At 44.9% G+C, this 22,033-nt stretch overlaps 2 protein-coding genes across 2 annotated transcripts; one reads left to right on the forward strand and one right to left on the reverse strand.

Annotated features, from left to right (window-relative positions):
• The first annotated feature begins 1,975 nt into the window (after window positions 1-1,975).
• PSMF1 (proteasome inhibitor subunit 1) lies at window positions 1,976-11,109 on the forward strand. Its single transcript, XM_075276896.1, has 7 exons — window positions 1,976-2,151; window positions 6,482-6,628; window positions 7,227-7,309; window positions 7,592-7,762; window positions 7,850-7,903; window positions 9,862-10,008; window positions 10,100-11,109. The coding sequence occupies exons 1-7, from the start codon at window positions 2,017-2,019 to the stop codon at window positions 10,149-10,151; spliced, it is 789 nt and encodes a 262-aa protein (XP_075132997.1). The 5' UTR covers window positions 1,976-2,016; the 3' UTR covers window positions 10,152-11,109.
• Window positions 11,110-17,834: 6,725 nt separating this feature from the next.
• TMEM74B (transmembrane protein 74B) lies at window positions 17,835-21,750 on the reverse strand. The gene is made up of 2 exons (XM_075278624.1): window positions 21,450-21,750; window positions 17,835-19,195 (listed from the first exon to the last, which is right to left on the reverse strand). Exon 2 carries the CDS (start codon window positions 19,144-19,146, stop codon window positions 18,466-18,468), a length of 681 nt encoding a protein of 226 aa, XP_075134725.1. The 5' UTR covers window positions 19,147-19,195; window positions 21,450-21,750; the 3' UTR covers window positions 17,835-18,465.
• Between the last annotated feature and the right edge of the window lie 283 nt (window positions 21,751-22,033).

The following is a 22,033-nucleotide window of genomic DNA, read 5'->3' on the forward strand; positions in this document are numbered from 1 at the left end:
GGCTAAGGCCCCATGTAGCGGACTGTAGCGAAAAATCGCTGTTGGAAAAACTGTGGTAGAAACGCATGGAGGTTTTTCCCACAGAGTTTGTTACAGAAAGTGTGTAAAGGTTTCCTATGTGGACTTTCTGTTTTCATTTTAGGGAGCGTTCACACTACCGTCGGTGTCCGACATGTAGTGTCCGCTCCTAGTGTCCGCTCAAAATCTGTCACGGACACTAGATGTGTCCGTGACACCTGTCATTCACTTTAATGGGCATCGGGTGCGTTCTTTTGCACTCTGTGCCCGTCCTTCCCTGTCCGCAAGAGAAGATGTCCGACTTCTCAAGCGGACAGAAAAACCCTGCATGCAGGGTTCCTCTGAACGCACCCGATGCCCATTAAAGTGAATGACAGGTGTCACGGACACATCTAGTGTCCGCTCCTAGTGTCCGTGACAGATTTTGAGCGGACACTAGGAGCGGACACTACATGTCGGACACCGACGGTAGTGTGAACACCCCCTTACCTATAGGGAAACCGCCAGCATTTCTGTAGATATAAATGACATGGATTTGGAAGTCTCGTACTTTTCTGCAATATGTGGATGGGATTTGCTGGTAACTGTAAAACGCCGCCTTTTTTGTAGCGGCATTTCTGCCACAGCCAAACTGTGGTGTTTATACCATGTGTGGCCCTGTCCTAAATGATAGGGGATAAAATCACCATTGCAATGCATACCTATTGCCTAGATCAGGCTTAAAAAGGTTTTTTTTTTAAAAAAGGCTTTTATATGAGGGAAAGAAAGGTGTAAAAATTAAATCCATATATAGGGCTCATTCACATCTGTGCCTGTACTCCGTTCTGCAGGTTTCTGTCTCCTTCACAAAACAGGTGCAGGAGACGGAGACCTGCCGGCATGTTTCAAGCCCATTCATTTGAATGGGCTTGAAAAGTCTCCAGCTGTGTGAAGCCGGTTTTTTTAAACCGGACACAGAGTCGGACATGCAGTACTCTGTGTCCGGTTTTAAAAAAAACGGTTTCACAGCGGAGAGCATAAAATGCTCACCAGCGCTCACGGCATGACAGGTTTCCGTCTTCTGTATGCAGAAGACGGAAACCTGAAAACGGAGTTCAGGCGCTGGTGTGAACCCAGCGTTACCTGTCCTCAGTGCTCCAGAGTGTCCCAAAGCAGGACGGTCCTGTTCCTCCACTTGTTTTGCCGGAAGTCCCCGCCGGCTGTGACATCCCATGTCCCTTTCCTTAGGCCGCTTAAGGAAAGGACACATGATGTTATAGGTAGTGACATCCCGCGTCCTTCACGGAGGCCGATGTTTGGTCTCAGTGGTCACATGCAGCGGGAACTTCCTCCAGAAGAAAACACAGGAGCTGCAGTACCGGACCAGGACCGGACCACACTGGGAGGCACCGGAGCATCGGGACAGGTGAGTATGTTTTTTTAAAAAAAAATTTCACCTTCACCCGCCTATAATAAAAAAATATCCTGAACAACCCTTTAAGTTAAATTAACACTATCCTATTCATTGTTCTGGTCCGTCATTTTAACACTGAAACTGACTGAGCAAAAAGTCCTGCATGAAGGAATATTTTAGGACATTGTAGGTGTGAACTACGCCTTATATTGCTGTCTTCCATTACTGAGTAATAGCATTTCTTTATTGGCATGCAAAGGGAAATGTATTAGTATTTTTTAAACCAAATAGTGAAGTAGAAATTCTTGCATGACTCAAAACAAGCCCAAGTCTCCTCACCATGAATATTCCTTTATCTTCCTCATCTCTCCTTTGTGGTTTCCTGTATTGATTCACAACACTGCATTGTGCTGTGCTCGGAACTGCTCGGCTCTCTAGCGGCATCTAGTGGCGTCGTACACACAGAACAGCAGCACTGCGCTAGGACGGAGTCAGTCAGTCAGGGATATCTAGTGACATCTATTGGCCATGTTAAGAACTGCACACGGAACCATTTCCTCGGGTCTTTGTGATCCCGGAACTGTAGGTTGCCACTATCCGCAAACATGGCGTCCCCCGGCTTAGAACTGTTGTTTGGGCTGGTTTCGTCTGAGATCACTAAACCTCAGGACCCGCTCGTCTGTTTCATCCACTGGGAGATGATTAACCATGGCTTCCGCTGCTATGGCATAGGCGAGCAGGTAAGTGATGGTGCAGCCTCTGCCTGCTTGTACACAGGAAATACAACGCTGTCTGTACAGTCTGCCTACATAGAATAGTGTTACCCCTGCCTGTTTGTATGTAACTGCCTGCCTATAATGTGCTGCCTGCCTACATGGAATGGTGTTTTCCTGCCTGCCTGCAATCGGCTGCACTGCTGTCTGCTTCCCATGAGTAGCTGTCACCCCTGCCTGCCTGTAATGGGCTGCACTGCTGTCTCCTTCCTATGAGTTGCTGTCACCCCTGCCTGCCTGTAATGGGCTGCACTGCTGTCTCCTTCCTATGAGTAGCTGTCACCCCTGCCTACCTATAATGGGCTGCACTGCTGTCTCCTTCCTATGAGTAGCTGTCACCCCTGCCTACCTATAATGGGCTGCACTGCTGTCTCCTTCCTATGAGTAGCTGTCACCCCTGCCTACCTATAATGGGCTGCACTGCTGTCTCCTTCCTATGAGTAGCTGTCACCCCTGCCTGCCTATAATGGGCTGTACTGCTGTCTCCTTCCTATGAGTAGCTGTCACCCCTGCCTACCTGTAATGGGCTGTACTGCTGTCTCCTTCCTATGAGTAGCTGTCACCCCTGCCTACCTATAATGGGCTGTACTGCTGTCTCCTTCCTATGAGTAGCTGTCACCCCTGCCTACCTATAATGGGCTGCACTGCTGTCTCCTTCCTATGAGTAGCTGTCACCCCTGCCTGCCTATAATGGGCTGCACTGCTGTCTCCTTCCTATAAGTAGCTGTCACCCCTGCCTGCCTGCCTATAATGGGCTGTACTGCTGTCTCCTTCCTATGAGTAGCTGTCACCCCTGCCTACCTATAGTGGGCTGCACTGCTGTCTTATTCCTATGAGTAGCTGTCACCCCTGCCTACCTATAATGGGCTGCACTGCTGTCTTATTCCTATGAGTAGCTGTCACCCCTGCCTACCTATAATGGGCTGCACTGCTGTCTCCTTCCTATAAGTAGCTGTCACCCCTGCCTGCCTATAATGGGCTGCACTGCTGTCTCCTTCCTATGAGTAGCTGTCACCCCTGCCTGCCTATAATGGGCTGCACTGCTGTCTCCTTCCAATGAGTAGCTGTCACCCCTGCCTGCCTGTAATGGGCTTCACTGCTGTCTCCTTCCTATGAGTAGCTGTCACCCCTGCCTACCTATAATGGGCTGCACTGCTGTCTCCTTCCTATAAGTAGCTGTCACCCCTGCCTGCCTATAATGGGCTGTACTGCTGTCTCCTTCCTATGAGTAGCTGTCACCCCTGCCTACCTATAGTGGGCTGCACTGCTGTCTTATTCCTATGAGTAGCTGTCGCCCCTGCCTACCTATAATGGGCTGCACTGCTGTCTCCTTCCTATGAGTAGCTGTCACCCCTGCCTACCTATAATGGGCTGCACTGCTGTCTCCTTCCTATGAGTAGCTGTCACCCCTGCCTACCTATAATGGGCTGTACTGCTGTCTCCTTCCTATGAGTAGCTGTCACCCCTGCCTAGCTATAATGGGCTGCACTGCTGTCTCCTTCCTATGAGTAGCTGTCACCCCTGCCTGCCTATAATGGGCTGTACTGCTGTCTCCTTCCTATGAGTAGCTGTCACCCCTGCCTACCTATAATGGGCTGCACTGCTGTCTCCTTCCTATGAGTAGCTGTCACCCCTGCCTAGCTATAATGGGCTGCACTGCTGTCTCCTTCCTATAAGTAGCTGTCACCCCTGCCTACCTATAATGGGCTGCACTGCTGTCTCCTTCCTATGAGTAGCTGTCACCCCTGCCTACCTATAATGGGCTGCACTGCTGTCTCCTTCCTATAAGTAGCTGTCACCCCTGCCTACCTATAATGGGCTGCACTTCTGTCTCCTTCCTATAAGTAGCTGTCACCCCTGCCTACCTATAATGGGCTGCACTGCTGTCTCCTTCCTATGAGTAGCTGTCACCCCTGCCTACCTATAATGGGCTGCACTGCTGTCTCCTTCCTATGAGTAGCTGTCACCCCTGCCTACCTATAATGGGCTGCACTGCTGTCTCCTTCCTATGAGTAGCTGTCACCCCTGCTTACCTATAATGGGCTGCACTGCTGTCTCCTTCCTATGAGTAGCTGTCACCCCTGCCTGCCTATAATGGGCTGTACTGCTGTCTCCTTCCTATGAGTAGCTGTCACCCCTGCCTACCTATAGTGGGCTGCACTGCTGTCTTATTCCTATGAGTAGCTGTCACCCCTGCCTACCTATAATGGGATGCACTGCTGTCTCCTTCCTATGAGTAGCTGTCACCCCTGCCTGCCTGTAATGGGCTGCACTGCTGTCTCCTTCCTATGAGTAGCTGTCACCCCTGCCTACCTATAATGGGATGCACTGCTGTCTCCTTCCTATGAGTAGCTGTCACCCCTGCCTACCTATAATGGGCTGCACTGCTGTCTCCTTCCTATGAGTAGCTGTCACCCCTGCCTACCTATAATGGGCTGCACTGATGTCTCCTTCCTATAAGTAGCTGTCACCCCTGCCTACCTATAGTGGGCTGTACTGCTGTCTCCTTCCTATAAGTAGCTGTCACCCCTGCCTACCTATAATGGGATGCACTGCTGTCTCCTTCCTATGAGTAGCTGTCACCCCTGCCTACCTATAATGGGCTGCACTGCTGTCTCCTTCCTATGAGTAGCTGTCACCCCTGCCTACCTATAATGGGCTGTACTGCTGTCTCCTTCCTATGAGTAGCTGTCACCCCTGCCTACCTATAATGGGCTACACTGCTGTCTCCTTCCTATGAGTAGCTGTCACCCCTGCCTACCTATAATGGGATGCACTGCTGTCTCCTTCCTATTGAGTAGCTGTCACCCCTGCCTACCTATAATGGGCTGCACTGCTGTCTCCTTCCCATGAGTAGCTGTCACCCCTGCCTGCCTGTAATGGGCTGCACTGCTGTCTGCTTCCCATGAGTAGCTGTCACCCCTGCCTACCTATAATGGGCTACACTGCTGTCTCCTTCCTATGAGTAGCTGTCACCCCTGCCTACCTATAATGGGCTACACTGCTGTCTCCTTCCTATGAGTTGCTGTCACCCCTGCCTACCTATAATGGGATGCACTGCTGTCTCCTTCCTATGAGTAGCTGTCACCCCTGCCTACCTATAATGGGCTGCACTGCTGTCTCCTTCCTATGAGTAGCTGTCACCCCTGCCTACCTATAATGGGCTGCACTGCTGTCTCCTTCCTATGAGTAGCTGTCACCCCTGCCTACCTATAATGGGCTGCACTGCTGTCTCCTTCCTATGAGTAGCTGTCACCCCTGCCTGCCTATAATGGGCTGCACTGCTGTCTCCTTCCTATGAGTAGCTGTCACCCCTGCCTGCCTATAATGGGCTGCACTGCTGTCTCCTTCCTATGAGTAGCTGTCACCCCTGCCTACCTATAATGGGCTGCACTGCTGTCTCCTTCCTATGAGTAGCTGTCACCCCTGCCTGCCTATAATGGGCTGCACTGCTGTCTCCTTCCTATGAGTAGCTGTCACCCCTGCCTGCCTATAATGGGCTGTACTGCTGTCTCCTTCCTATGAGTAGCTGTCACCCCTGCCTACCTATAATGGGCTGTACTGCTGTCTCCTTCCTATGAGTAGCTGTCACCCCTGCCTACCTATAATGGGCTGCACTGCTGTCTCCTTCCTATGAGTAGCTGTCACCCCTGCCTACCTATAATGGGCTGTACTGCTGTCTCCTTCCTATGAGTAGCTGTCACCCCTGCCTACCTATAATGGGCTGTACTGCTGTCTCCTTCCTATGAGTAGCTGTCACCCCTGCCTACCTATAATGGGCTGCACTGCTGTCTCCTTCCTATGAGTAGCTGTCACCCCTGCCTACCTATAATGGGCTGTACTGCTGTCTTATTCCTATGAGTAGCTGTCGCCCCTGCCTGCCTATAATGGGCTGAACTGCTGTCTCCTTCCTATGAGTTGCTGTCACCCCTGGATGCTTAAATGTTTTTATTGAGGACATTTTCTACATGATTTTTTTTACATTTATTTTATGTCTTTACGTTCTGTATATGTATGGACACCTGCTCTATCTGCTTATAATAGCCATGTCCCCCCTGCCTGGTTGTACATAACTCTGCCATCTATCTACATACATATTACTAGCCCCTCCATGTGTATAAGTAGCATTTACTCCCTTCTAGTTAAATACCGCCTGTGTATATGTTCGGCCCCTGGGCCATTGCTTTTCCCCTCCGTCCTGTGTGACTGTAGATGTCAGTGGACATTTGTAGCTGCTTTTCAGTGCAGATTCTTACATGATGTGCCCACCCATCTCCACAGCTTCTTTCACCTGCAGGCTGGAGCTCAGGAGATCGGCACAGAGCGGCTTCCAGATGGATGGGCTAACAACAAGGAGTTATACACGTTGCGCTATGGACATGAGACAACACAGATCCTACTCAAGGCACTCACTGTGGATGGCACCCTGATAGTCAATGCCATGGTAAGCCTACATGAATTCATATATACACTGCTATGCTATAATAATGCATTATGGGAGGAAACTATTAAGAATGGTATTTGCCACACCAATTTGATTTAATTCACACCTGTGTCGGAGTGTCCGTTGTTCTGGTCCTCTGATGGACTAGGACAACAGACAAATTGGCCGCAAAATTAACAGATGCATATGGAGTCCGAGGGATCCCATTGATTATAATAGGGTCCACCGGACTCTTTGTGTCTATTTTTGAGTACATGTTGTCTTTAAATTGAAAGTGATGGAGTGATTTGTGTTTGCAGTTCACAATCCAGTGATTTTAGGCAAACCGTGGCCTAGAATCTCCGAATACTGATGTTAACATAGCTTTAATAAATTCCTCTACTGGCTTAGGATGTGACAGAATTTTTAGGAGGCTCCCACTTTGGCACATTTCGGGTGGTGCTATACACCAGAATTAAAATCTTTGCCAACATATCTATGCCAACATGGCAAGAATTTGTTGTTTTTGGTCTGTGTTCTCTCCATATACTACACATAGTAATAAGGGAAACACTGCTTCATATAGAATTAGAGAAAATCCTTTCTTTACTCCTTGCAGGACCTGCAGTCTGAGAAAACTTCTGATGTCACACTGAACATTGAGGACTTCATAGACAGCAGCCACCTACAGCAGTACCACAGGTCAGTTCAGTGTAAGAAAAGTAGAGAGCAGGGGAGTGAAGAAAGACCCCGACTGTAGGATCAGACTACAAAGGATTTAGTTGTAGTCTGTGGAGACTCATAGGTCTGCAGAAAAGCTGTTTACACAAAGATGTCAATTGACTGTTTGCAAAGTTAACTATATTTTTTTAGCATTTTAAATGCATTACAAATGGATGCAAAATCCTAAACCCCTTTAATTATGTCTGAACGGTCTGGTAATTTGATGATTTGTGGTTAATATGTTCTCCTGTCCTTTCATAGCATCTATAAAAATCCTGTGGAGTTGAAGCGCCAGTTAGAAGCAAAGCTTTTATCCCCTTTACTTGGCTCTAAAAAGGAAAATGTTACATCTGAGAGCACAAGGGAGAGAGCTGTGGATGATGACCCACTTAGAGTTCCCACCAGGGCTCCGACATCACATCGCCATCCCTGGTATGTGTTCACTTTGTTCTCCTAGCTCATTTCTTCTTGCCTTGTTTTGAGTATCACCTATAAATCTCTCTTACTTCTCTTGTCTAGGATAGACCCTCCTGGGCACTTTCCATATGGAGCAGCAGACCTAGACCCACTGGGGTGAGTTCCTCAGGCCCATGTGTTTGTATGTGTAAGAATAGTGCAGATTCCGTCTACGCACAGATATCCATTGCTGAGCCATCAAAGCAAGTATATCCAGAATAAATAAATATAAGAGATGTACTTTGAAAAGCACTCCAGCAATTCCTTTTGCCTATACAGAGCAGCATATACTATTATTAAAGAACAATCTAGCGGATTTTGTGTATACCTTGTATATACTTGTTTATGGTGATGATTAGAGATGAGCGAGTACTATTCGAAACTCCTGTTTTGAATAGCACACACCCATAGGAATGAATGGACGCAGCCGGCAAGCAGGGGTTTAAGCGGCCGGGCGCTTCCATTCATCCTTATGGGTGCGTGCTATTCGAAATATCATAGATCAATGGAACAGAACTTCTGTCCCGGAAATCACACTTAAGTCTCAAAAGTGTATTGCTATGTGATGCAGTTTTGGCTTGTCTCCTGTTTGTAGGTTTCTTGCTGTCAGTTTTTACAAGCAGGAGGAAAGGAAGAGTAGTATAAAACTGAATCTCCTAGAAACACACTAGACGCTATACACTTATATCCCTGTACTCCTGTTGCCTTGGCCAAAACAGAAATAAAATCTTAATGGGAGTCTATCACTAAGAAATCACCTTTTGAACTAATAGCACATTGGAATAGTCTTTAAAAACACTATTCTACTCCTACCATTTTCTTCTCCCCGCCGTTTCTGTAAAAATCTGTTTAAGAAAATTACGCACACGGAGCACAGAGGGCGTTCCCCTTGTGCTTTGAGCTTCCCCGCGTCATAACCTCTTGCCACCCCTTAGTTAATTGAGCTCATCTTCATGTTCTCCTAATCTTCTGGCATCCAACGCTGTGCTATTTAGGTGAATACAGTGTTACATTTAGAGGCTAACAGGTGACGTCTCTGACTAATCTTTCACATTTATCATTTCTTCCCTTTGGACCACCATGACCACTTCATCCAGCTGTGACTTCTCTCTCTAAAGTTTATAGCACAGACATCTTTGGTTCCTCACTTCTCCAGGCACCTGACCCATATTATGCTCACCTACACAAAGTCCCCATCCTGCTACTACCCCAATTATATGAAAATCCCCTCTAAATGAATAATACCCCTGCATGTATCTTTAAATGTGTGCCCTTTTTGACGTTGTCCAGGGTGAAACATTTTAATTAATGCAGCAGGGGAGGGTTAGAGAATTAAAAAAAAAAAAATGCACTGTCCATTCTGTTCCTGTGCTGGCCCATCTGGCACCTTTATTTGTCTGTATACGGAGCAGCTGCAGCAGAAACCACTAGAGCCAATCATTACACTTAGCAGTATACATTGTTTGGCTGTCCACGGTCTTGTTGACATTACCGCTGCTCTGTATATATATATATATATATATATATATATATATATATACTCCATAAGTTAATGCCCCCTTACATAAATGCTGCCTGCCAATGTCAATCAAAAAAATAATTAAAAATACTTACCTGCCTTCAATCCCCGATGCACTTGTCTTGCCAATGTCACTTCTTTGCAACCCTCTTCACACACCTTCAGCTTCCCGGCTCAGGAGAAGTAATGCAGTGATGTCATCGCGCCCTCGGTCAGGACAGCGGTTGCCAGGACATCTGGAGGCCACAAACTCCCACAGGACTGCAGCCTCCAGGTTACAGAATGGTAGAGCAGGAAGCTGTTTTTCCTGCTCTACTTTTTATTTCAACTGTATCGGTGTCCTGGAGATGCAGATGAAATATCTGTGCTTGTTTGCAAGAATCAAAATCTCCCCTGCCATGCATTCTTCCTCCCCTAGCTCCCTGATAGATACACCTCTGGGTTACCTCTTATGGATATGTCATGAAGCGATTATTGCAACCAGTGACTGATTAACTGTAGTAAGTATAATATGTATGTATAATACATACAGCCAACTCTTACTGTCTTTCTCTAGGGGACGCTCTGGAGGTATGATAATGGATCCATTCCATGCTGGCCGCACCAGACCCAGGCCTGATCCATTAGGTGGCCTTCCTCCTGGAGCAGTGCCTCCTGGTGCACGTTTTGATCCCTTTGGGCCTATTGGTTCTGGCCGTCCTGGGTGAGTATAGTAAGGATAAGCCATTTGTTTATGCGGTATGAGTTGAGGTGTCAGTAGTATACAAGCTATTAATGTCTGTTTTCTTTCACAGGCCAGATCCTGATCATATGCCACCCCCAGGATATGATGACATGTTCATGTGATACACCACAGTGGCCATTGAGCTAGAGTTGCACTTTACATGTTGTTTGGTCATTTGAGTCTATATAGAGCATAACAAGGATGTTCCTTTGCCTCTTTCTGTTTTGTAGCACAATAAACTAGACCCCCAGGCATCATACTAAACCTGGCTACTTCATTGCTGCTACGTGCGTGACATCACTTCAGTGCCTCTTAACAAATGGGACAACTTCATTTGGTATAAGTTAGTTCTGCATATCCTTAGCTGAAAACAATTGTACCAAAAATGCTGGTGGAAGCACGAGGCAATCCTACAGTCCGTCTTCTCACCACATACAGTACAGTATACCATAATCTACTTTTATCTGTTACCAGTCATTTCGTGTAAGAAGACTGTCTATAGTATTCTTCAGTGACATGAAGCACCCTCCGTGCCCCCCACGAACACCCCTTCTATCACTTATTCTCAGTGCTGAGAACCTCCAGAGACCTTTATACCCATATTGTGTGACTGATATCAGCCACCGTCCCAGCACTGTTATAAGCTATAGACTGTAAGGTTTTTATGTGAAATAACAACACAACAACAGCGGTATTATTCAGCTTTTCTTTTTTTAATATAAATCTGTAACAAGACACAATGGCAGAGAATCCTTGGCATGTTTCTCTGATGTATGGTGCTGGTGGAATGAGACGTGTATTCATGTAAATACTACTGACAGTGACACATGGTGAGAGTGCTTCCTGATCTTGCCCTGGATATATGTCCTTCAATGTCTCCTTGCTATGTATCTTACTTCAGATTGTATTGCTTCTGCTGTTATTCATGGTTTGTGAACTTGGCAATGAATAAATCAGTAGAATTCACATTATTAGTTGTTGGTGTGACAGTAATTCCATCTTTGCGCCTCTATATGATTCATCTTCACCTGATCCTAGCCTTACAAGTTAGGCCCTGTGCACATCTTATTTTGTTCTAAATTACGCATATATTTGTATATGAACAAGGTACCTAAGCATATTCCTCTGAGTTAAATGTATACATCAAACCCAGGAACAAAAGGTGATGCAAACAGTACCTTATGTTGTCATTGTCACATTCAATGCACTAGTCACCCTCAGCAAAACAAAAAAAAAAATTACATACCGTATTTTTCAGACTATAAGACGCACTTTTTTCCCCAAAAATTTTGGGGGAAAATGAGGGTGTGTCTTATAGTCTGAATGTGTGCGGCATAGCCACACTCCTGCCGCTGCTGGCTTCCTGCAGGACAGGAGTGTAGCGATGCCAAAGGCCCGGCACCTGTGTCAGTGTCCTATAAACTTCCCCGGCATCCGCCGTTCTATTACAGCGGGTGCTGAGTCTGTAATGGCGGCTGCTCTGCTGCAGAGCGGCCACCATAGCAATCGGGTCCCCACCAGCCCCATACCTGTAAAGTTGCAGGCCGGCTCCCGCGTGGCAATATCGTAGGAGCCGACCTGTTCTGGTGTTCTACTGAAGGCTCCCAAGCCTGTCACTGCTATATTACTATTGCGGCTGGTCCATGACCACCCACAATAGTAATGTATAGAATCTTCCATAGACTATAATACAGTTGCATTGCCGTCTATGGGGCTTGCAATCAAATGATTGCAGGTTCAAGTCCCCTAGGGGGGGCTAATAAATACAGTGGGGCAAAAAAGTATTTAGTCAGTCACCAATAGTGCAAGTTCCACCACTTAAAAAGATGAGAGGCATCTGTAATCTACATCATAGGTAGACCTTAACTATGAGAGACAAAATGAGAAAACAAATCCAGAAAATCACATTGTCTAATTTTGTAAGAATTTATTTGCAAATTAAGGTGGAAAATAACTATTTGGTCACCTACAAACAATCCAGATTTCTGGCTCTCACAGACCTGTAACTTCTTCTTTGAGTCTCCTCTTTCCTCCACTCATTACCTGTAGTAATGGTACCTGTTTAAACTTATCAGTATAAAGAGACACCTGTGTACACCCTCAAACAGTCAGACTCCAAACTCCACTATGGTGAAGACCAAAGAGCTGTCAATGGACACCAGAAACAAAATTGTAGCCCTGCACCAGGCTGGGAAGACTGAATCTGCAATAGGCAACCAGCTTGGATTGAAGAACTCAACTGTGGGAGCAATAATTAGAAAATGGAAGACATACAAGACCACTGATAATCTAACTCGATCTGGGGCTCCACGCAAAATCTCACCCCATGGGGTCAAAATGATCACAAGAACGATGAGCAAAAATCCCAGAACCACGCGGGGGGACCTAGTGAATGAACTGCAGAGAGCTGAGACCAATGTAACAAAGCCTACCATCAGTAGGTACTACGCCACCAGGGACTCAAATCCTGCAGTGCCAGGCGTGTCCCACTGCTTAAGCCAGTACATGTCCGGGCCCGTCTGAAGTTTGCTAGAGAGCATTTGGATGATCCAGAAGAGTATTGGGAGAATGTCCTATGGTCTGATGAAACCAAACTGGAACAGTTTGGTAGAAACACAACTTTTCGTGTTTGGAGGAAAAAGAATACTGAGTTGCATTCATCAAACACCATACCTACTGTAAAGCATGGGGGTGGAAACATCATGCTTTGGGGCTGTTTCTCTGCAAAGGGGCCAGGACGACTGATCCGGGTACATGAAAGAATGAATGGGGCCATGTATCGTGAGATTTTGAGTGCAAACCTCCTTCCATCAGCAAGGGCATTGAAGATGAAACGTGGCTGGGTCTTTCAACATGACAATGATCCAAAGCACACCGCCAGGGCAACGAAGAAGTGGCTTTGTAACAAGCATTTCAAGGTCCTGGAATGGCCTAGCCAGTCTCCAGATCTCAACCCTATAGAAAACCTTTGGAGGGAGTTGAAAGTCCGTGTTGCCAAGCGACAGCCCTGAAACATCACTGCTCTAGAGGAGATCTGCATGGAGGAATGGGCCAACATACCAACAACAGTGTGTGCCAACCTTGTGAAGACTTACAGAAAACGTTTGACCTCTGTCATTGCCAACAAAGGATATATAACAAAGTATTGAGATGAAATTTTGTTACCGACCAAATACTTATTTTCCTCCATAATTTGCAAATAAATTCTTACAAAATCAGACAATGTGATTTTCTGGATTTGTTTTCTCATTTTGTCTCTCATAGTTGAGGTCTACCTATGATGTAAATTACAGACGCCTCTCATCTTTTTAAGTGGTGGAACTTGCACTATTGGTGACTGACTAAATACTTTTTTGCCCCACTGTAGTTGAAAAAAAAAAAAAAAAAGCGTTAAAAAATAAAATAAAGTCCTAAATCACCTCCCTTCCCTAGAATACATATAAAAGTAGAAAATTACTGTGAAACACATACATATTAGGAATCCCTGTGTCTGAAAATGCCCGGTCTACTAATAGTTTTCCTGTACGGTGAATGTCAAAATCAAAAGTGCTAAACCTGCCGGGTTTTTCTCATCGTTTTGCCTCTGATTTAAATAAAAGGTGATCTAAGCAATAGACATTCCCTAAAATGGTATAACTAAAAAGTACATCTGACCCTGCAAAAAAAACGCTCTATGTGTCCCCGTACAGCTGAAGAGTCACCTGTCAATGCGGCCTTGCAACTGTTGCAGAACTACAACTCCCATATATTAAATATTTTACCATTTTTTGCTTCAAATTTTTTTTTCCCTATTTACCTCCTCTAAAACCTAGGTGCGCCTTATAGTCCGAAAAATACGGTATTTTTTTTTAAATACTTAAAGCCTAGTCAGAAATATATCACAGTTCCGATTTCTTTTTACCAGGGGTGTACTTCTTTTATAACCCTTGCAGGAAATAATAAGGAACATTACACCCTTTTATAAAAAGTGCTCCATTTCTAGCCTTGTGTCTACATTCAGAATATTGTGAGAGGGTCTATTCACCAACTGTACTTAATATTATTTTACTATCATCTTCTACTTCAGCTGGATAGATGAGAATCTTTACACAGTGACCATTCACACCAGTGAGTTGTTCAGGACAGATCTTCCAGAGCAAGAGACACTCTTTGTAACTTTTGTACACTCAAAGAGGAGAATTCTCTTCCAAACATTGCCCCCTAGTGCCCTGCACTTGTATAACATAGCATAGTGCTAGACCAAGAAGGCAGAGAATGTGCCATATTTATCACAGTGTTCATTCTGTATGATAAATTTGACATATCTTCCTAGATACATTTAGACACTTGACACTTTGGTTGATTTACTTTATTCCAGTGGTTTGTCACAAAATTGTGGCACATTTTAAGCCACATCCCCTTTTATAGTGAGGCACAAAAAGTGTCAAAAGGTAAAACAAAACTGCCTCAACCTATTTTTGGGGGTCCAAACTTAGCCACAATTTTGTCACATTTAGTTTAACTTCAATTATTCTATTGGTTTTGCTTAGAGAAAGACATCATATATCCCAAGCTTTAACCCTTCCCTAAAAAAATCTAAGAAACTAGCCATTTCCTCTTCAGCACCTAGAGATTCAACCTTAGCAAAATACAGACATTGACAAAATTGTTGGTATATTTCATTAAATAAAGAACAACCTCCAATGGTTTGAGGCAATCTTTAAAATCAAGCAATTTCTGTAACTCTCAATGAGACTTCTGGCCCTCTCCTCCTCAGGAGAAGACTCCTCTACCCGTCTCAGTTTTTCAGGGTCCTTTCTTCAGACTTGTTTCGGCTCCATTCACAGATGTTCAATAGGATTTAGATCAGGATTCATAGAAGGCCACTTCAGAATACTCCAATGTTTTCCTCTTAGCCATTCTTGGGTGTTTTTAACTGTGTGTTTTGGGTCATTATCCTGTTGGAGGACCCATGATTTGCAACTGAGATCAAGCTTTCTGACACTGGGCAGCGCATGTTGCTCCAGAATGCCATGATAATCTTGAGATTTCATTGTACCCTGCACAGATTCAAGACACCCCGTGCCAGATGCAGCAAACAGCCACAAACATAACCAAGCCTCCTCCTTGTTTCACAGTAGGGACAAACTTATTTTGTTTGCTTCTCTTTTGCATCTGCGAACATGTAGCTATATGTGACCTTGTCAAAAAAACTCCAGTTTTGTATCACCTATACAAAGGACTTTCTCCCAGAAGCTTTGTGGCTTGACAATATGCATTTTGGCAACTTTGTCTCACTTTTTTTTTTTTTTTTTGTTATCCTTTCACTAGTGGTTTCCTCCCTGGTCGTCTTCCACTAAGTCCACTTTGTCAAAGACAGCGATAGATGCTGCGATCTGACACTGATGTACCTTGACCTTGGAGTTCACCTCTAATTTCTTTGGAAGTTGTTCTGGGCTCTTTGGATACCATTGTGTTATCCGTCTCTACATTTTGACATCCATTTTCCTCTTGCGACCACGTCCAGGGAGGTTAACTACAGTCCCGTGGAGCTTAAACTTCTGAATAATATGTTCAGCTGTACTAAGAGGAACACCAAGCTTTTGGAGATGGTCTTATAGCCTTTACCTTTAATGCGTTTGTCCATAATTTTCTTTCTAATCTCCTTAGCTTTCTTTGGTCCATGTTGAGTGTGTTATACACCACAATACCAAACAGTACATTGACTACTTTCACCCTGTAAATGAGCAGACTCAATACAAGTGTGAAGACATGTGTGATGCTATTTTCAATGCACAATACAGTTTAGGGCAGGGGTCTCAAACTTGCGGCCCGCGGGCCAACTGCGGCCCTCAGGATGAAAGTTTGCGGCCCCCGTGCAGCTCCCTGAATGTCCCGCTATAGTCATCTTTCGGCTGGCACACTAAGACACGCCTCCAATAGTCACGTGACGTCTGACATCACACACAGGTCCTTGATGCCTAAACTTCAGCAGTACTAGCTTTCCACTGATCACCCATCGCTTTTATTGCTGTTATAAGAGCGGGGGAGTGATCGGAGGAAAGTTTAAGTAAAACAGTTAAACTTTCCTCCGATCACTCCCCCGCTCTTATAACAGCAATAAAAGCGATGGGTGATCAGTGGAAAGCTAGTACTGCTGAAGTTTAGGATTCAAGGACCGGTGTGTGACGTCAGACGTCACGTGACTATTGGAGGTGTGTCTTAGTGTGCCGGCCGAAAGATGAAGAGATGTAGTACTGAGAGGAATGTGAGATGGAGTGTGTGTGTCTGTCAGTGTGTGTGTGTCAGTAACCTAGGGGCAGAGATGGAGGGGGGGACATGAAACTGGGGTCACAGATGGAAGGGGGACATGAAAATGAGGGCAGATGAAGAGGGTATCTGAAACTGGGGGCAGATGGAGGGGAATATGAAACTGGGGCAGATGGAGGGACGACATAAAACTGGGGACAGATGGAGGGGGGACACAAAATGGGGCAAATGAAGGGGGATATCAAACTGGGGGAGAAATGGTGGGGGGAGATGAAACTGAGGGTAGATGAAGGGGGGCACTTAAACTGGGGACAACTGGAGGGGGCAGTAAACCGTGGGAGTAGCTGGAGGGGGACCTGTCTGCCTCTAGTGGTCCCCAGTTTATTGTCACTGTCCACCTACCCCTACAGTTTAATGTCTGCTTCTAGCCTCCTGAGTTTAATGTCCCCCTCTAGTTGCCCCCAGTTTAATGTCCCACTTCAGCTGCCATTAATTTATTGCCCCCCTCCAACTACCCCCACTGTTTTATGTCCCCCTCCAGCTGCCCCAGTTTCATGTCCCCTCTAGTTTCCCCCAGTTTAAACTGGGGCACCAGGAGAGGGACCTAATACTGTGGGGCAGTTGGAAGGGAACATTATAATGTGACATATAGTGTACGGGTGACTGTAGGAGGATTATACTGTGTGGGGGCACATGAAAAATGAATAAGAATGGGTGGAGTCATCATAAAATTGGGCGGAGCTAAATTTGCTGTGGCGTGCATAGCTTGTGGAAAACTTGAAGCGGCCCAGCCTCACCCAGAATCTACCTCCAGCGGCCCCTGTGTAAATTGAGTTTGAGACCCCTGGTTTAGGGGTACTATCAGTTTTGTCCAAGCCGGATTCATTTGTTTTGCTTTTTTTTTTTTTTTTTTTTCTTTTAAATAATTTTTTTTCCTTTGATCCATATTTCAAGAGCAATTTCTGATTTTCATTAGTTCATTTTAAGTAAAATTAAAATTAATAATTGTGTTGGTTTCAAGCTATTTCAGTAACCATTGCGGGTTTTTCTTTAATTAATGAGTACCAACAATTTTGTCTGTGTATGTAATTATTTACTCTTATTTCAGTGATATTATTACACAATGTCCTTATACAACCTATAGTTACTAATCATAGATTTTTCCACCAACACAATACGATCTAGTGAAAGTAAATATATGCTGCATCCCCTGTTGAGTAAAAATGAATCACCATTAGGTTAATTTTACCTATGACTACAGTACTAATCCAACTTACCGCAGAATAGGCATTTATAATGAGATTTTGTGTAGCCCGATGTTGCAATGTAATTATTATAGGGTTTGTAAATGGGCAGTAGCTGTACACAGACAATTTCTTCATAACATTGCTCATATAGTCTGACATTCGGAGAGGTGTTCATTCTTAGGGTGACTTCACACATTGCAGTTTTTGGGGAAAAAAAAGTTTGATGCATTTTTTTTTTTTAGGTACAGCCAGGAGTGGATTTCAAAGGAATAGAAACTCCCCTACTGCTTTTGGCTCAAAAAACTGCAGTTTTTCTAAGGAATGCTGTGTGTGAAATGCTTATGCTGACAATTGAAAGAATTATCTTAAAATTTTGGCCTCTCTGATGCTGCACAATTTACCATGACAAATTGCTTACGTTACATTGGCAGTAATTGCTATTGGTCATTATACCTGCTTAACTGGATCGCACACAAATGTGTAGTGTAAAACCACCCACAATGGCTCTTGACTGATGTAGAAAGAAAATCTTTGAGAACAATAATACCTTCTTCCCCTCCAACCATTACTAAGTCAGATCCACATATCTGGCCTGTTAGTGTAAAGGGGATTGGAAACTGAACATTCTCCTTATTTGAACATTCTACACCAGAAACAGATGTATTGTTGTGGAACTACAAGTAACATCAATTAAACTATATTGACATTCTGGAAATCGTGATTCCATTACAGTGGGTGCAGCCTATAGACTGACTTATGCCTCTTCTGCAGTGTCACTACCCTTCCCCCTTCAACGCTCCTGAGATTGGAACAGCAGGCACCTCTCAGGACAGGAATAATCTGACCTCATTAAACATTAATACCACCATACCAGAATAATTTGCTCATCTGTAACATTTAACCCTTCACATTCCAGTATTTGTAAATGATCCTGATACATTCAAGGCTCATGTTGTTGCTGGTTAACATGGTTTGTTATTTCAAGAACTTCATGTTCCACCAGCACCTGCCCACCCTCTGTAGTCATTTGTCTCATCCTCAAGTTGAGGGAGCCGTATTTGGTCCTAGGTCCTCTGGCTGTGGTGAATTTCTTTCTGCGGTACAGCTCCCCTTTACATATAGAAACCATTAGTAGCATAGAGAGTAGTGTCCCTCCCAAAGTGAGCAAGCCTAACCCGGCAATAATGCACTTGTCTAGGTGTGAGCTAAGATGTGCATAATACAGTTCCAACCTCTCCATCTCTCGTGCAGATACAGAATCAGGGCTTACCCGTACTTCCCGTGGTATGGTGTATGCCACAGCCACAAGAACTATGCCACTGACCAACAAGACCAGCGAGCAGATAAAACCATAATCCACAGAGTGAGTTCCTGACTCTCCTTCTCGACTGTCCTCAGAATGAGGAGATCCATTCTCCTTTGCAGCCCATCCCCTTACTTCAGACAATGGGCTCAAACCCTGGACATCCTGTGAGCGGTGGCCAAAAGCAGTCTCCCCAATCTCCTCATAGGCTGGATTCTCGAATCCTCTGACAGTAGCCGAGCTCCCATGATAAGTGTGGTCATCTGCGCCATGTCCTGGACTGAGATCTCTTAGCTCCAAGGTGTTTGAAGAAGCCATTTATGGATTTTAGTTCTTTTCATCCTGATCATGCAGAACTTCTTTCAGGCTGTTGAATTTGGTAGGAACAGAAATAGCTTAGAAACAATGTGCATACAATAACTGAGCAAGAGGCTTTCTGTACAGTGTTAGGCCAGTGCCAGTAACATAGGTACATTCTTGTGTCCACCACATCAGGACTTTTCAAGATTTTAGTTAACCAGAACTATATATCTATAAAGAACTAAGTTAATTTCACTTGAAAACATGAGGGGATAAAAAAAAGTCACATCTGAACTGTAAGCAATAAATAAGGCAATGTTCTGATTACTATTTTGCATCAGTATTTGTAAGCCAAAACCACTGGAGCCTACCCCGAAAAAACTGTAAAACTGAAAATACCTTTATCTCTTTGGTGATTTTGGCTAATACTGAAGTGTGAAATTGGCTGTTGGTTGAGCCTTAGTACAGAACTTTACAACTTCTGTCCTATGCACTTTCTATGTGAGAACAGTAAGATCAGTGACTGACAGAACATAGTCCCGAGTCCCCTGTTAACCCAACCACAAGACTCCAGCCTAAATAAGCTGAATAGTATTGTGAGATAGAGCTATACAGCCTCTCTGTCCTCCTCACTGGATAGATGATCACAGTAAGATCAGTGCCCCACTGACCAGGAGAACATGGTCCTGTCACCCCAGCCACAAGATTGGCCAGAAGGACGTGAAAAGTATGGTGGTCAAACAAGATCCCTGCCATTCCACTTAAACAGGACCTTCCACCATCTCCACTACCTCTATGAGTTAATTTCATAAGTGCTGCTTCACTGATTCTGATGCATTTGGAATCTGCTCCTGCCCATGACCATCACCTGGCCGTAGAGCGCTTTATTGGATATTGGTTGCTAAACTAATTTGCACCAATTGCTCAAGAACGGTGTGGGGGGTATGGTTGTGTTAGAGAAAATCAGTGGAACAGTGCCTATTGAAGGACTTGGTGGAGATGGTGAAAGGTCCACTTTGAAGTGCCACTTTATGGCACTGTATAACAAAGCTTAAAGCTATATATGACATCTTTGGCAGTGTGATAGATCTTGAACAGAGGATCACGAAGCATGCTATACTTTCACTCCATGGTGGTCAAAGCAGCTAAACTTCAACTGATTTCACATTTATCACCTATTCACGTATTTGTCAAAACTAGAATATCCCTTTAAGTGAGCATCATAAATGGTGGCCACATACACACAGTCTGCTAGAGGTCAGATGGACATTACAGTGCGTATTAAAAATCAAAACATTTAGCTTTGGGCCTCAGTCAAATGACCATAATGCAGATACAAAACCTGACCCAATGGCGGGTCTGACTGAATTTCCCAATGATGCTGTGAGTTCAGGTTACTGGACAAATAACCAGGATGTGTGGTTGTTATATAGATGCAAAGATGCGTCTGCATTAGGCCATCTGAATAAAAACCTAAATCCTTAATGTAAAAAGATAAATCACTAGGAGAAATTGGGACGCTGTCATTCAAATAGTATTCTCTTTTATAGCAGATGCACTATCAGCTATATCAATCTGCATGTCTGTGGCCCTGTGTTCCTAGAGTATAGTTAATACACCTATGATGACATCTATGATGACATTTGACCTGTAGATCTACTCAATATCACCAAGTACCACACCAATTTTTTTAAATTTATTCCTCTTATTTATATTCCGCATCACTTTTCAGACATCTTATAATGTATTGTTATTTTGCATATTGTATAATGTAACAAGTATTTGCATATCTGTGAGGGTTCCAGTAATAAATGACATGACATGAGATAGGACATGCATGCAGGAGGATGACAGCAACCTGACATTCCAGCTCATCCTAGCAGCAGCAGTACAGGGAGTACATAGAGATCAGCCAAGGAGCTGTCCATTCAGCACCACACAACCTAAGCAGTCATTGCAACTTCCCAGCATGAAAGCAAAGCATACAAGACACTGCAATAAGACAACAACCCCATCAGCACTGTGCACTGCTGCTAATACCACTACCAGCCTGGACTAGATCATAACATACACATACTGCATGTACCATTCATATTCCTGCCTGTCTGTGATAGTAACAGGGTCCCTGTGGTCGGTCCCTCCACCCCTGGGAGTCCTCCAGGCGAGTAACAACAACAGTACACATCACCATACTACACACAACAGGCAAAAAGCAGCAACTTCTCATTGTAATCTATAGTCACAGATCGCCAGACTGCTACACAAAGAAGCTGGGCAGAGCATAATAGCAGACACTGGAATCCCCCACCCCAGACACTGACCTGTGCGCACCCGGGGGCTCTGTGGCATGGTGACCCTGACATTCAGTGCCAGTCAGAGGGGGCACCCTTGTATATACAGTGTGGCAGTCAGCAGCTTGGACAGGCAGCGCTGGGCTTGCATTAAGAGATGTGCGCTAGGTTATAGCTCGTATTGAATGACCCAATACATCGGCTCCATCATGGACCATGTGGGAGGAGACAGGAGTCACAGCGCCCTCTGTCGGACAATCCTAACAGTAGTGTCACCGTGTCCTTAACAGGCATCGCCATCTTAAAGCCCCCACTGCAGTTTGGGCATTTAATGGGTTGGCAACACTAGCCAGCTAGGCAGCTGTGGAATTTTAAAGAGAGTCTTAGGATCCCTGTTTTGTTCAGTAACTGCATCCTCTACAGATGCCATGATGCCCCTGGAGTGGGCGCATAATACCCCCCCTCAGGGCTCTCTGCCCTGGTAGCTGGCAGAGTAGGACATATTGCATTATGGAGCTGACCCTGAGACCCGCCCTGTCCTGGCTGAAGAGGGAGCTGGTAAGATTAGTGCTGGGGATGGGTCATCCACCATCTCATGTTACTGCAATCACATC

Source organism: Leptodactylus fuscus, chromosome 6, assembly GCF_031893055.1.
Source record: "Leptodactylus fuscus isolate aLepFus1 chromosome 6, aLepFus1.hap2, whole genome shotgun sequence".
In the NCBI taxonomy this organism is placed as follows: domain Eukaryota; kingdom Metazoa; phylum Chordata; class Amphibia; order Anura; family Leptodactylidae; genus Leptodactylus; species Leptodactylus fuscus.